The sequence below is a fragment of the Ciona intestinalis genome, chromosome 11 (genome assembly GCF_000224145.3).
Source record: "Ciona intestinalis chromosome 11, KH, whole genome shotgun sequence".
Classification (NCBI taxonomy): domain Eukaryota; kingdom Metazoa; phylum Chordata; class Ascidiacea; order Phlebobranchia; family Cionidae; genus Ciona; species Ciona intestinalis.
In genome coordinates, this window is record NC_020176.2 from 4,311,305 (window position 1) to 4,327,790 (window position 16,486).

The following is a 16,486-nucleotide window of genomic DNA, read 5'->3' on the forward strand; positions in this document are numbered from 1 at the left end:
AAACTATCTGTCTATATGCTACTAAGTTTTCTGGGTTATAAAATGCGTAGCTGCAATTCTTATAAACACAGGAAAATGTGATACTTACTATCTCAAATGCTACCATTGCCTTATCTTTCCCTCTTCCTTAATTAGCCATGAATGCCCATGATTAAAACTTTAAATGTTACTAAAACTCTTCTAAAGGTAACCAAATAAAGGCCTGTACCCGCGAAATGTAAAACTCAGTAACATACATCTCACAAAATTAGACACATAGGTAACAGCATACCGTATCAGGTATTAGCACATACGATCATCAGCGTTAATACTACAGATATTTGCCCGAGCACGGATTCAGTCAAGCGTGACCTGTCTAAACCGGTTATTTTGAGATATATTTAAATATATGGTATATTAGTTGATAAAATTTGCACAAAATGTGGAAAACATTATTGCAAATGATATGAAATAAATATCTGATTAAATAATGCATAAATTAATCCGTAAACGCCGAAAGTTGTTTGTCACGTGGTCTTTAGTTTCCTATCTATATGTTTAGGTATCTATGCTTTGACAAGATGATTTGCCTTGTGATCAAAATAAGTTTATTTTCGTCTTTTATTGGGGAGCGGTTGGGGAAGGAAGCAGGCGTTTTAATAGGGAAAAATAAAACAAAACGTAAATGTCCAAAATTACATCAATACAACACTCAAGAAGCATAAATTAGTATAATTAAAGCCCCAATATACTTTGTCCTAATGAACAAAATAATATTATTGGCGCGACAACAGTCTTTATATATAGTCGGGTAGGGAAAGTCGAGACACCTTTTTGTTCTATTTTTTGTCCCATTTGGTAGTAAACAAAGAATATTCAAGGAATTATAAAACCGTACCCTCACGACTCCCATAGACCGTTGTTAATTGTTTAAAACAAAATTAGTATATTTGGATAGTATGTGCTAAAGGTGTCCCATTTCCCCCCAACCCAAACTAAGCGCTTGCGCCAGAATGAAACAACACCGAAACAACGTACAAGTAATTCGTATGCCTAGTATAATGTTGCGATAAATGCAACCACATCGTTATGTAGACGCGTTATGTTCAGCGTCATACCTGCCCAAAGGCACAATATTTCTGTTGTGTAAATCTGAATATACAAATAAGTCGTAAGTTTGTGTTTGTTTAATACATTTATCTTTAAATGTACAAAACAGCGTTAAAAAAATATAAATAGTAATCATACAAAGATGACGTATTGTTTGTGACGTGTTTTCCGGTATTAATATAACGTATATATGTATCAGTAGCATTAATTGTGGCAACATACAAAGCTTAATTAGTTGCAAAAGACAAGGTTTAGTTAGATGTTTAATTTCGCGTTTTATCGACGTCGTTTTGCTGCTCATTCGCTCCTATTTGCTCTTTTAAATATTTAGATTTTCTCTACTGTATCCGAGGAGATACAAGCAAAATATCTTTATGTTTCTTAGTACTTATATCTCAATAAGACAAGCTGTTTCGTTGAATCAGTTTTCTACAGTTTGTCATTGTGACGAAGAACATGTGTAGAAAAAATACCGCAGACACCGGAAATAATAGAAAACGAGACTCCTTTTGTTTATTTTTTGATTAAAAATTTCACGATAGTTTCATAAAGCGTAACAGTTGTTAAACTCTTGACTCTTGTCAGCCAAAAAGATCAAAAATAGTTGTAAATGTGCCGTATTAAGTTGTAAAGTATGTCTCCAAGAAGTTGTGTGTTGCAAACAGAACCAAAGAATTGAATAGTGCGTCGAATCTATTAGGTTTAGGAACTTCTAGCTTGTAGACACTTTATAACCTGTGGCAGATTGGTGTGGAAGAGGTTTCTACGCTTAAAAAAAGTGTAAGACGCGCAAACTCGACAAATTTTTTCAGACAGATTCTAGATTTTTAATTTCCTATTTATCTGTGACGTCACACGTACGAATATGACAGAACAATGTGGAAACAAAGGATTCGAATTAAAGAACGATGAAACTTCCGGAATAACAACAATTACATTATCATCGGCGCCTGCTAACACCTTGTCCCTCGAACTGTTGACAAATTTGATCGAGAAGTTGAGAGATATCGAAAAAGATGATTCCGTGAAAGGCGTCTTGGTTACCTCGAAATACAATGGCGAGACTTTCATCTCAGGTCTTAATTCTTATGATATGCACAACCAAACCGATGAACGACTCGCGAAATACTGGACTGCTGTACAAGACATCCATTTCACAATGTACAGCTTTGGGAAGCCGATCGTAGCTGCTATAAACGGAGACGCTGTAGCTGGTGGGTGTGCTTTCGTTTTGACTTGCGACTACAGAGTCATGATGAAAGGCAAAAGAACTGGATTGCCAGAAGCTCAATTCGGGATCGTGGCCCCGTTTTTCTACATTGACGTCATGAAATCGGTGATCGGGAACCGCCAATGCGAACTTGCTCTCTTGGAAGGAAAGATCTTTTCAACTGAAGAAGCTGCTAAAGTTGGTCTTGTAGACGAAGCTGTGGATCTCAACCTTGTCCTCCCAAACGCAATGAAGAAATTGCAGCATTTAGTTAAAATCCCACAACCTGCGTTTAAACTGACCAAACAAACGTTAAGACAAGCTGACATTGAAAAGTTTATCGCTAACAGAGACCAGAACCTTAAAGTTACTGTCGGTTTAATCCAACAACCGTTTGCCCAGGTTGCGTTTGGAAATATTATTAAACAATTGGAGGCGCAGCGTCAATCAAAGTGAAACAGTAACATAAAATTAAATGGACAATACGTTTATAGGTAGCTACTATTATATCGGAACAATTGTGATATACTAGAGTGGGGAAGATGGGAAGCCTTTTTGTTCTATTTTCTGGTCCCATTTGGTGGTAAACAAAGAACATTAAAGAGTTATAACACCGTAACCTCAAGTCTTAAAAAGACTGTTGTTAATTGTTTAAAACACGATCAGGATATTACGATATTATGAGTTAAAGGTGTCCCATCTTCCCCAACCTACTATATATACTTATATTCAAGACCTTACCAAACACTCTGTTTATGTTATTATACGGATTTTTTTCTACATTGTGCAAGGTTTTCAAAATAAACAAGTTATACTCGGGAAAAGTTTATTGTTAAGTAAAACGACATACAGACCAATAATGGTAGCAGCAAAGAAAGTTATGGGAAAATTTTTGTTAAATTTGTCTAAAATCGAGTACGAGATATAAGTAGGCATATAATAAGGGTGGGGGAAGATGGGACACCTACTAATTCTATTTTCTCGTCCTATTTGGTGGTAAACAAAGAACAATAATTATAAAACCGTATGCTCGCGACTTCCATGGACCGTTGTTAATTGTTTAAAACAAGATTAGGGTATTTGGATAGTATGTGCTAAAGGTGTCCCATTTCCCCCCAACCCAAACTAAGCGCTTGCGCCAGAATGAATTTTTTTTTAACACGATCGAATTTTTTGAACACGATCGGGATATTTGGTTATTATGTACCAAAGGTGTCCCATCTTCAAAAAAATATAAAACTGTGTTCTCATGATTTCTATAAACTGTTGTTAGTTGTTTAAAACACGATCTGCAAAAGGTATCGATCTTCTCTCAGAGTTCTATACGCATCGTAATGGCTGAAAGAACAAACGCATTGAACTAATTGGGACTACGATTTATTTGTCAAACAACACACAACAAGTATCAGGTAAGTGGAAATGAAGAACAGATGGAAAATTTTGAAAAGAAGTTCAATTTGAAGACGTTGATAATGAGACAGTACGGGATATGTAATGATAATGTGCACGTAGTTACACAGTGAGGCTGGAGTACGTAATATGTCGTGTTAGTTAGTACCTATTGTCAGGTGTTAGAATTAACTGTTTGAAGCTTGTTAGAGTTAGAGCTTTGGTGATTGAACAGTTTATAAACATGGTACGTTCGGATCTGGTTTGCGGAACACCTTATTTTGAAAAAACATGTTTTACAATTTTAACAAATGTAATTTTTGTTATTAAGTAAAATTTTCGCAGCACAGGTAACCTGTTTTATAGAACATTAGTGATTGTGACCTGATAAAGAAAATATAACTGGGGTTGGTAAGGAATATATTTGATGTTTGTGAATAAAATATGCGATTAATTAAAGCATATTAGGCTGGGGTAAGATGGTCCATGTTTTCACTATCATCTCGTCCCATTTAGAAGTAAACAAAGAATATTTACAAAAATAAATCTCGAATTTTGACGGCTCTGAAATAGAGTTAATAATTGTTCCAAACTTGATTAGGAAATATGGGATATTATGTGCTTACGGTGTCCCATCTTACCCCAGCCTACTTTTTTATAAACGAATTAATAAACAATGAAAATAATAAGAATACTAGATGCAGAATCACTTTTACATTCACTAAAACTTGAAACAGTGTCTAACTTATTAATGCCAGGTTTAAATTCCATGATATGATAACAAACCAAGCAAAAAAATGCAATTTGTTTTGACAATAAAACAATTATAAAAAGATTGTTGTTAAAATGCAATAAATCTTTTTGCAACATATTTTAATTAGGGTTGAGAAACATTAATACAGAATAAAAAAGATTATTTTGAAACTGCAAATTCCGTCTAACGATAAAAACACGATTAAATATGAAGTGCGACGTGATCACTCGTTACAGCATTTCATTGAAACTGCTTGAATAAAAAGTTTGCCACAAAAACTGAAATTTATAAAATTATTCTTACATTCTGCCGCTGCTATACTGGGATACTTGGTTAGTTACATTTTAACCAGAAGAGCAATTTCAAGCATTATTCTGATGTCTCTCACAGACCTAACAACGCTGGATCCAGATTCTGGATAATTTAAACTCATTGCAACATTATGCTTGTTGCAAGTTAAATGTATGTTAAGTGCCACCGTTAGCTTGTGGGTAGGTTGGGTACTTCACTAATGGAAATATCTCTTTAGTTTTATATGAAGGATATAGCCCTGTTTGTTTAGTGCGTCTGTTCGTCCCTTTAGAAAATCCATCCCAGTGATTGCCAGCAATACCAACCACATCTCCAACCCTCAGTTCAATCTCCTGGCTCCCAGGTTTTGGGTCATGATCTAACACAGCTGTTTGTTCATGAGCGGTTTGGCCACCGTAATAATAAACGTCATCAAGCGAATGGAAGTAGTTTGAAGCATCAGGATGTAAGGTTTGCATTAGTTCGTAAGCAACGCGACAAACCTGTGATAAAAAGCGTGTGTTGTAAGTTTGCATAAATCATAGTATATCGGCAATTCAAAGGCGGTATAGGATTAGACAATACAACGTACAGGGTAAAAGGTAATGGTTTTCATTCAGAGTTTTATTTTAACAATGGTGCAAAGTGCAGGGAAGTGTTTCGTGTCTATGAAAATAACCCTCTGGCCATGACAGAATGAGAAACATTAGTTTAGACATTATATAATTGCTACATGTGTGTGTACGTTATAACCAGGTCTGTCCAGAACTCCCGGAAGTAAAGTGTATTCAGATATTAAATAAATTAAATTTATTGCAATCTGAGTTTTAAAGTGTCTGCAACTACCGTAACGCCATTCCACCAAACTGAAAAATTTAATCGAGCGTCTGGAACGTCGTTTTACTGGTTTTAGGTTAAAAAAAGTTTATAAAAAACACCACATTCCTTACCTGTGAGGAAAACGTACACACAAGGTAATTGCATTTTGATAGCAAATGTATATCAGCAATGACCCCTCTCAAGCTGTCAGTTGAATAACGATGAAACAACGAACCTGCGGTTCTCGAGAAATGAACGAAACTCACAAACGTATAATGTGGGAACCTGAATAAATATATTCCATGAACCGCATTGTTTGTGATAGAGTTTATACACGAATGCATTATTTAGATAGGAGATAGTAACAGATATATAACCAGATAGCGAAATGTTAAGATAATACAACTTTATATATAGAAGGGTGCAAGGAGAGATGGGACACCTTTTGATTCTATTTTCTCGTCCTATACTTAGTAGTAACCAAAGAACATTCAAATTATGAAACCGTTTTCTCACGGCTCCCATAGACCGTTGTTCATTGTTTAAAACACGATCAGGATATTTGGATGTTATACGCTAAAGATGTCCCGTCTTATTCCCCCACCCTTCTATAAATAGATTAACTTTAAGTGCCATCCAAGATAACAGAACTTTATATATATCTTTGAGTGTAATACACGATAACAGCTAGGTATTACAGTAATAATTAATTAAATGTAACACATTCTGTTCCGATTTAAACTACAGTGCTTTTAGTTAAAAAAGGGGTTAAACCATCTAGAGTGATGTTAGAAGTAAAATAGATTGTTATGTTTGTATTAAAACTGACCATTAGAACACCCGTGTTTACGTACTTTGCTTTAGCTATTGGTAACAGCGTTGGGTCGTCAGTAGCGAGATAGACCCTTCTTCGGGTTGGTTCCTGCTGTTGTGAGTTTCGTTGTTGATCGTATCTATCAAACCAATCATCCACGTGTTTCATGTATTCATCAATCGCGTGAAATGAAGCTTCTTTACCAATCTTGTCTGTACGCCGAACATGAACGCTGGAAAACAAGGGAGCATAGTTTTAATTAATGGGCACATACTAAATGCATGCATTAATTAATTGTTATTCTCGTGCGGCGAGACAACGACAATCGGGCTGAATTGGTATCGACAGTTCAAACTGTAAACATTATATAAATTGTTGACTTGGTAACTGATACCATGTATATACCAACATGGTTGGGCGCAAACGACGTAGAGTTGGGTTTCTGTATGGCCCCAGGGAAGTACAGGGCATATATATGATACGAAACCTATGTGTCCATATATTTGTTCTGTGAAGTAGATCTTCTGGTATTTATTTGCGTACCGATGTTTCCATACAGCGTGTCGTTAAGTATGGGACGTCAAAATATTGGTATGCAAATCTATGCCAGAAGAGATGTTTTGTAAAATGAGTGTAATATGCTTGGCAACAACACATATACACACACACACACATATATATATATATATAAAAAACCGAGATGATTCTAAATACAAAACTGTACCCGGGAGCATATTATATAATAAACTGAATTTAGAAACGTGTCACGGGGAGCAGACAGGAGCTTGCGTTGTATTTAAATGTTTTAAGTATAGATTCACTAAATATAACTGTTTTACGATGTTCTCGCGCGTCAGAATACAAGAAGGGCCTTGTATAAAAGATAGAGAAAATAAAAAAACAATCACCCACAAAGTTACATATATACGTGGTAACTCGCAAGCGTGCACGAAGTGTATGAAATAGAACACCCATGTTATAACGACTGTCTTTTTGCTGCCACACGAGGATAAATTAGTTACACTCATTCATTACTTCGTTCAATTACTTACCCGACTATAGGCGTTGAATAATCAACAGTCACTTCATAACCATCCAATTCCTTACGAAGCCACGGCCGAGGTCGGAAGATGTATTTAATGAACTGACCAACCCACCAGACCCCTGGGCTTCCATGGAACTGATCCAATTCATCAGCAAGGTCCTCCGGGATGCCAAGAGGAGCAAACCTTGGAGCTTTTGGTAATTGATCAACAGCGGGAAGCATCACTTCAAGTTCGTTCGCTGATTCGAGCTCACCTGTTGTGACGTAATAATAAATGTTGTGACGTAGTAAAGAATGCATTGCAATGTAATGCAGCTTGTTTATCCTCACATGGCAGAGTAACGACAGTCGTCGAATGTTCTGTTTCAAACACCTAGTGCCCCCATTACAAGTTGCCACTACGTATGTACCTTTGTGGGTGATTGTTTTTCTGCATGACTGACAATTTGGACAACCCATTAATGACCACTGGATTCAATCAATCGCGGTTAAATGCCCAGCCCAAGGACACATACGCCCAAAACAGTGCTGTACATAACTGTTATGTTAGAGTTAATGTTAAGTAATTCCATGGTTGTAAAATGTATTTATTATATTTAAACAAGCTTGTTAAATGTTTTAAGTTGTCAAACAAACTGTTGTGTGATATGCTCTAATAGTGACTAACGACGCCTGCTAATAAGTTTGTATATATACATGCTTGTTAATAATGTGTTCTAAACCAATCTCTTTGTTATTGTGTATATTTTAGCAAACCAAGCATAATTAGAGAGCAAGTCATTTCAAACTTGTTACGTTTTGTAATAACTATTAGGTTACGCAATCAGGGTCGATTTTTGACGTTTCCGAAACTTTAGGTCAACTGAGATAACATAGCCATAAAGTTTATTGTAATCTGTGTTAAAATGACTCGCAACTACTTTTGTGGTATCAGGAATGGTGCTTCACCTACTAATACGACGAGGCATACAATTAAAACAATTAACAACGGCCTATGGTATATTGTGGATACGGTTTTATAATTCTTTAAATGTTCTTTGTTTACTGTTAAATGGAACGAGAAAATAGCATAAAAAGGCGTCCCATTTCCCCTTACCATATTATACACAAAACTAAAATTGCTTTTACTATATTTCCGGCAACAGCAACAGTAAACTTACCTCTCCACACTTGAGGTTTGAAATTGAAAGTTTGCGTGCAAGTTGCGCTTAGCGGTTCAAATATCTCTTCCCATCCACCAGGGTTATATAACCACAGCTTTGATACCAATATCATAGTACGCCCTGTACCATATGCTGTCATCATACAATAGCTTAAGTGGTGGAGTTGACAACCAAACCCACATTTCTTATGGATTGCGCAAACCAGTTTACGATTGGAGCGGCAGTCTTTAGGATTCTGTTAAAAGATTGAATAATATTAGTTTTTATAGGGAGAGGGTTATGATTTTATTCTGTATGGGTAAGGTCCTATAGCATGACAGTGGACCTTAGATGTAGGACAGCGTTATTTTATTATGCTTAGTGTTAGCATAAAGATAGCGGGACTATCATATACATTACCACACATATAATCACCCATAAAATTACATATTAGGTGAACTCGTAAGCGAGCACGAGGTGTATGAAACAGAACACTCGTGTTATCACAACTGTCGTTGCTCCGCCATGTGAGGATAAAACAGTTAAGCGGCATTTATTCATATTTGCGTTTACAACACTCAACACCTTACAGTATAGCAGACACATATCATACTCCACAATAACTCAACCAATTTACTTGTAAGTAGTTGATTCGTTTCTGCACAAGATCCTGCAGTTTCCTCGCAGCTTCACCACGTGCTTCCAAGTTTTGGTCGCGAAATTCCTCTATGTTATTTATCAACGCACTGTGGGGAAATATATTGTGTAATATAGGGGAGGAAGATGGGACGCCCTTAACACATAATATCTAAATATCCTGATCGTGTTTTAAACAATTAACAACGGTCAATTAAACTCGTGAGGATACGGTTTTATAATTCTTTTACACAGCTATTTTCTTATACACATCTTATACACAGCTATTTTATATTATAGGCTACCAAGCAGCATGGATTACAAACAAGCAGTTTTGTTCACCGTTTATATAGCTATCGCTCCAGGCTGGATATTGGAACATTTAATGGTCACTTCCATGAAAACAAAAGGATTAGCCTTATTAACGTATCGTTGTTAATTTACTTGATTTTCGTGATCGAAGAGATAAATAAAGCTTATATTGTGTTATGGCAATGGGAGATTATAAGATATGCCGATACGTCGTGAGTACTAACTACTAATACAGCTTATACAACGGGCACTTCAAATATGTAGACATAGGCATGCGTGAATACAAACGCAAAGATGCTTTCATATTAGGTGTATATACTTTGTCGTTGTTTATAGCAGATGTATCTGGTTTATTATAGGTGTATATTGAATATTTAAAGACGTTACACAGAAGCAGTTACACACGTTTGCTTGGGTCGCCTACGACGTATTAGTGACATTGTTTTAATCCAGTGGTCACCTATGAGTTGTAGAAGCCTGGGTGTTGGGGTAATATGCCAATTCTGGCCTAAATCCCACACCCCAAATGGCGTTCCTTAGTGCAGGACCTCGCACATATAGAATGCGCCTATACAACGTTAGGATAAAAAGGACCTCACCCGTATACATATCATAATAGAATAATAATGTTTACTTTTGTTGGTCGATCATCCATTGGACATAATAATTAGGATCCGATTCGTTGCTTGGAGATCCAAACCTTGCTCTGAATGTTAACTGTAGTTCATGGGCGTCGTTCAATAGTTTACGTATGTAAGGATCCTGTGCAAGATTGTGACTGGCCGGTCGTTGTGTTTCTGTGGTTTGTGGAGATGATAATATAATTACTGTTCAGTTATAACAATAGTTTTCTTATATATTCTTATATACCAGGCACACACGGTGTATTCATACAACTCATGTTTACTGTCGAGTTATAACATGGGTGTCTTCTTATACACCAGACACACATGGTGTATTCGTACACCTCATGCTCATTGTCGAGTTATAACATGGGTGTCTTCTTATACACCAGACACACATGGTGTATTCGTACACCTCATGCTCATTGTTGAGTTATAACATGGGTGTCTTCTTATACACCAGACATACATTGTGTATTCATACACCTCATGCTCATTGTCGAGTTATAACATGGGTGTCTTCTTATACACCAGACATACATTGTGTATTCATACACCTCATGCTCATTGTCGAGTTATAACATGGGTGTCTTCTTATACACCAGACACACATGGTGTATTCGTACACCTCATGCTCATTGTTGAGTTATAACATGGATGTCTTCTTATACACCAAACACACGGTATATCCATACACTTCATGCTGACATAGTAATTATAACACACATACCGGTTGTTGTGGGAATTGTTTCAGTTGACGTAGAAAGACGAGTATGTGACGTCGTTGTTGTCGTTGCAGCTTCGCGTTTTAACCGACTGCAATAAATGTAATTTAATCAAGTTCTGGTCTTACCATAGAGTGCTTATATAATATATGTCCTGTTGTACATTAATGCTCTATGGTTCTTACTGTTAAAATACAACGCTACACGTGGCAACGCGATGAAGAATGGTTAACGTAAACAATGCATCAGTCACAACACACGTGGTGTTAATACCTCATGCTCGCTGCCGACTTAAACAGCCGCGTTCAAAAAAGCGCATGGTGCATAACAAATATAATAGTTCTTACTTCCAGTTAAAAGTTATGTTTAACCGTTAGTGTTTTTACGACCTTCGTTTTGTCGCTATATCCTGCCTTTTCGCTTTAGCCCTTTTTAATACTTACCGTTTAAGAAGAGAAAAATTAAAACTTAATATTATTGTTTTTAGTACATTATGCATACCTGATGACGTCATCAGCCAGGTGAAGCACCGCCTTATATTCATTCTGTTGTAATTGAAGTTGTTCGAGAATTACATCGACGTGTGTTTGTTGTGATTGTTGTGCGTTCGAGAACTCTGATGACGTCACACTGGAAACAAAAGTTTGAAATGAATCGTTTTTGTGTGACGTAAACAAAGAAACATTGTGACTTAAGTTATTTATGAGATAAACAAGTTCGGGTTGTAGGTGAGTAAACAAAACCAACGAAAACTAAGACCCGAAAACAAAAGTTTTGTGAAATTTATTTCAAAAAATACGGAAGCTTAATGACGTAACTACTGACGTCATTTCGCTGTAGTTAAGTAATATCTCAAACACGTGCGTAAATATTAAAATACGAAGCGGAATTCTGGTTAAAAACTTACCATGATTTCCAAGTTATAAAGATATTTAAAGCCGAAAGCAAGATACCGATAAATATAAACACTCTCTGGCCTCGGCGAAGCATTACTTAGCTCAGCTGACTTTATAATATATAAACTGATTTAAGGACAAGTTACTACCTGGTTAAGTTGCAGAGTGAGCATGGTGTCTTGCAGTATGCGCCAATGTAACGTGTATATGCCCGCGGGCAACATAAGTTAGACGCAAGTTAGTAAGGAACTTGCCCGAAACTACTACTGGCGGAAAAGGTTATAAGGATTAAAAGAAGAAGTTTCGACGCTGAATGGTGGGTGTGGTCGCTAATTGGTTTCGGATCAAAGTATTTGTGCGTACGTGAACATTAGAGATTGTTAGGGTAGCTCGACTGTGAGCACGAAGGAGCCAACTGAATGCAAATGTAACTTTCTATATCCTTCGTGGAGGGAATACGGAAGTCGTTAAATTACGGGTGTTATGTTGCATACACTTCTTGACGTTATGTTTTATTTACCTTTAGTGGGCACTGGGTTGAAGCAATCTTTGTTTAGTGTCTTGCCCGTTACCGTAGTTTTCACCTTTTGGACAACTGTATTTTCTATGAATAGAGCTGGGGACTCCCCACAAACGAAAGAATATTAAAGACGATAATTCGTATTTAAACTTTTAAGTCAGTTACAACTGATGTGACTTTTAAAAAACAAACAATCGCGTCAACCGTTTTAGTTCTTTTGTGTCGAAATCGATAGCTTATTATTCAAACCCAATTAACATACAAAACAAACGATGCATAATGATATTAATTAGTAGTTTAATTTTTGCTGCCTTTCCTGTAGTAAAACCAAACCACACAATGAAACATTTCGCAATACAATAATATTCATATATATTATGTTAATCAAACACACATTAGTGTTGTACGAATAGAAAGATACACAATGTAATTTTACTTCAGTTCTACTTTGGTTTTGTACAAAAATACTGCAGCTCTTGTAACGGTGAAAGTAAAAGTTTTTACAAAGGTTTTCAAAACAACTAAACGTTAGACCTGTTGTATTCACACTATAGTGAGTATGTAACAATTAAGTGACACAGTGCCTTTATTAACACAGGTTTAATTGGAATTACAATTCAAACAATATAAAACTGCATTACAGTACTATTCACACCACCAAGTACTGTAGTTTGAAAATGAGAAAAAAATATTTTTATTAAAAATACACGAACATGTATAGTGGTAAAAATGGAATGCTAGTTTAAATAGCAATATTTTCTCCTAACTTTCGTAAAAAAACTAAAAAATCTTGAAATATCAGCATTAATTTGATGTGGGACTCTTTGATAATTTGTTCACAATTATATACAGTTCACCTGATACCAAGTACAGGCCTCTTCTTATAATAACTTGGCTTCTGGACTTCCCTGTACTTTCTATGTATATCATCCATCCTAGCGTTATGTAGCTTCCCATAATCCAGCCCTGCCTTCCCACCATTATACCTCATATTACCCAACCCACCCAAAACATCTCGGTTTTCCTTAAACTTCGAATCGCCGGCAAAATGAACTTGTTTTTTGTTGCTGATTAGGTCCAGGCGGTACCTGAAAGTAAATTTGATATAATGGTATTTCAATGATCGCACACAATTAAACGCACGATAAGAGCTTACAAATCACACAGTCTCTTTTGATAAAGATGTGAATTAAAACCCTAGGCCACACGCCCACACGAATATACAAAAAACACACAAGCAACATACTCCAGTTACAAAAAAACGTATTTATTAAATCTTTTTGTAGAAGAAACTTTTGAAACTAAATTATAAATTGAACAATATTAAGCAGCCCTTAACTACAGAGAAAACAAGAATTTGCTTGTACCACAATATTTTTTTATTAAAAAGTAAAATAAAACAAAACAATTTAAAAAAGCTCACTTACTGGTTAATATTCGATGAATCTTGAATAATTTTTCGATCGTCGCAAAGTTCTCGATATTGCCGGATCAACGACTCAGCCGTTCTCATCTTCTCTTCCGCTGCTTTCTCCCGATCTTCCAAGAGTCTCTCCCTTCTCTGAAGATCGCGCTCGGATCTCTCAACCTCTCGTGTCCTCTCATCCAATGATGCCTCCCTTGCTTTCAGGATCGCACTTGGTGAGGATCTGTGTTAATAACGGTGAATATAAATTACACAACTCTTAGCCCATCAAGGCCTTTTTTATTTCTTCAAAAAGATAGCGAAGATCATAATAAATAAAAAAAAACATGAAAAAGGAAATCATAATCAAATTGGCAGTCATTAAAAACTTGTTATGAATACTTTATTAAATATGTAACCATCATATAATACTTAGAAATAAGATGGGATTCCGTTAGCACCTAAATCTCATATTTCCCGATTTCGTTTTCAACAATTAACAACACTCTTTAAAAGTCACGGGGCTACGGTTAATTAATTTTAATTCTGTAAACTTCTTTGTTTCAGCTGTTAAGCCACATCATACTAATACATATTGTACAACAACAAATACATACCGGTCATCAGGTATATCACTAACTGGGGATAATCTTCTGTGGTTTACGATTGCCTTCCCAACTCCTGCTTCAACGGAAACTTCATTACCCGGCAGTTATATCGCATACAGCACAAAATAATAAATATACATAGTAACAGTAAGTTAGCTCTCAAACATGATCTTAATAAAACTTTTCAAATATTCTTTTATGCTGGCCTATTGGGTATGCAGGTGGTTTATATTTTATAGCCAAACTTTCAAGTTTAAACTTTATAACTCATTTCAAGTTTAAACGCAGAGAATTATAATATACACCAGTCACCAGTACACACCATGTTTCTCCTCAGTAGATACAACAGGGGACTGGGAATTCACTGAAGAGTTGAGCTCGTCATGTTCTTTCGCGTGTTTCTTTAAGATGTTTAAACTAAGTATATGTTCAAGTGATGGACGAGATGTTGATGTGAGGTTCAACATTGATGCAACACAATCCTGTGTGAAGGGTGATGTTATGTTTTAATGCATGGTATGGGAGGTACATTAAGTAGCATTAAAATAATACGGTGCTTGAAAAAGGCTTCTTAATTGAAATATTGTAATTCCAAATTGAACTAGCTAACTCAATTGGCATGGAAGTGGCCACTGTCTGTGGATAAGTAACTCAAGTTTCCACCCACAAGGATATAAATGACCAAACCAACCAAAAGTCATGCCTGCTTATCCACACACTGCAATAGCTTCAGCAACTCAAGTTTCTTAGCATATTGTAGATGGTAGTAGTAACTACAATACATACAGGAGCAGTAGCATTAACACACAAATACCAAACTTACTTGAAGTTCATTTGAATATTTAGATGGAATTCGACGGAATTGTCCTTCTTTTATTTTAACGGCAAGCATCTTTTGGTTTGGAGCAGTGAATGGTGGGACCAGCGCACATAACTCATAAATCAAGCAGCCCAGCGACCAAATATCAGACTTATCATTGTATTGCATCTTATTCATTTGCTCAGGTGACATGTAGTATGGAGTTCCAACAAAAGTTTTCGCAAAACTTGTATCATGGTTTAGCACACGAGCCAATCCAAAGTCTCCTAACTTGACGTCTTTGTTTTCATCAAGAAAGACATTTGCCGGCTTTAAATCTCGATGTAAAACTTTGCCCTGGTTGCCGTTTCGACGCCGCTGACCGTGGCAAGCTTGTAAGGCAAGCAAGAGTTGGCAGAATATCTGGAATTGGTTGAAATTAGAACTTTTGTTTGTTGAAAATTTGGTTGAATTGGTTGAAAATTTTGTTTCAAATTAGATTTGTGTTTCTGCAGCTCAACACTATTTAAGCTATTTTAAGACATTTTAAACTTTACACAATCTTATTTACCTTCAAAATAAAATCTTCTTCCAAAAAGTTTCGTTCTCTTCTGCATTTGGTGATTAAACTTGCAAGGTCTCCACCAGCACAATATTCCATTATCAGATATAATCTGCTCTTGGAACGATCGATAATACGATCATGATATCTCACAATGAAGCGGTGCTTTAGCTCTCTCAGTAGATTAACCTCCGAAACAAGTTGTTGCTTCTCAGGTTCAGTCATTGACCCGTAGTCCATGTCTTTCCACACCAGGATTTTGCTGTCACTTCTTCTTCGAACTTTCAAGCATTTTCCATACGAGCCCGACCCAATCAGATGAAGAATGTCGTAATCACTCAGTTTTGAAGGCATGATTCTTATTATTCTATAATAAATAATAATCAATCAATTGGTAATTGTTTAGCTGGTGACCGGTAACAATTGTGACCTTCAACTGCTCTGTAAGCCTCACTGATACCAACTGTACAATGTTTTTTAGTAATGAATCGTGCGTTGCGCGTTTGTATACAAAATAAAATTACAATTCTAAGATAAAAAAAAACAACAGAAGTAAGATTACTAATTACATTGAAACGTTTCAAAAGAATGCAACTTATACTACACAGTTTTGATGCAAAATAAATACCGCAACAAAAAGGACCAACATATGGAACGACGCAGTATAAAAATAAGCGGAACAACGTACACGGACTTTTGCAAAATGCAAAAGATTCTGCATACCCGACTATATCCGTCTTGTTATTACTGGTAAGCTTTTAGGCGCTTCAATATATTTATTGCACGCATTTACTCTCACTAAGAATAAATACAAAACGACAGTTGAACCGACGGAATTTAAACTTGT

At 36.1% G+C, this 16,486-nt stretch overlaps 3 protein-coding genes across 4 annotated transcripts; 1 reads left to right on the forward strand and 2 right to left on the reverse strand.

The window, feature by feature from the left end:
* Positions 1-1,312: 1,312 nt before the first annotated feature.
* LOC108949905 (enoyl-CoA delta isomerase 1, mitochondrial-like) lies at positions 1,313-2,946 on the forward strand. Its single transcript, XM_018813970.2, has one exon. The coding sequence runs from the start codon at positions 1,955-1,957 to the stop codon at positions 2,753-2,755; it is 801 nt and encodes a 266-aa protein (XP_018669515.1). The 5' UTR covers positions 1,313-1,954; the 3' UTR covers positions 2,756-2,946.
* Positions 2,947-4,646: 1,700 nt separating this feature from the next.
* On the reverse strand, positions 4,647-11,996 carry LOC100180987 (alpha-(1,6)-fucosyltransferase). The gene is made up of 10 exons (XM_018813945.2): positions 11,757-11,996; positions 11,351-11,479; positions 10,855-10,940; positions 10,136-10,298; positions 9,191-9,299; positions 8,572-8,809; positions 7,419-7,665; positions 6,407-6,598; positions 5,684-5,837; positions 4,647-5,236 (listed from the first exon to the last, which is right to left on the reverse strand). The coding sequence occupies exons 1-10, from the start codon at positions 11,837-11,839 to the stop codon at positions 4,910-4,912; spliced, it is 1,728 nt and encodes a 575-aa protein (XP_018669490.1). The 5' UTR covers positions 11,840-11,996; the 3' UTR covers positions 4,647-4,909.
* A 616-nt stretch (positions 11,997-12,612) lies between these two features.
* On the reverse strand, positions 12,613-16,479 carry LOC100176299 (serine/threonine-protein kinase Nek2). 2 transcript variants are annotated; one of them, XM_002129822.5, is made up of 6 exons: positions 15,649-16,479; positions 15,102-15,500; positions 14,601-14,760; positions 14,288-14,351; positions 13,693-13,914; positions 12,613-13,353 (listed from the first exon to the last, which is right to left on the reverse strand). In XM_002129822.5, the coding sequence occupies exons 1-6, from the start codon at positions 15,991-15,993 to the stop codon at positions 13,119-13,121; spliced, it is 1,425 nt and encodes a 474-aa protein (XP_002129858.1). In that variant the 5' UTR covers positions 15,994-16,479; the 3' UTR covers positions 12,613-13,118. The 2 variants fall into 2 exon arrangements, with proteins under 2 accessions (XP_002129858.1, XP_018669499.1); XM_018813954.2 differs by having other exon boundaries at positions 14,288-14,354.
* Between the last annotated feature and the right edge of the window lie 7 nt (positions 16,480-16,486).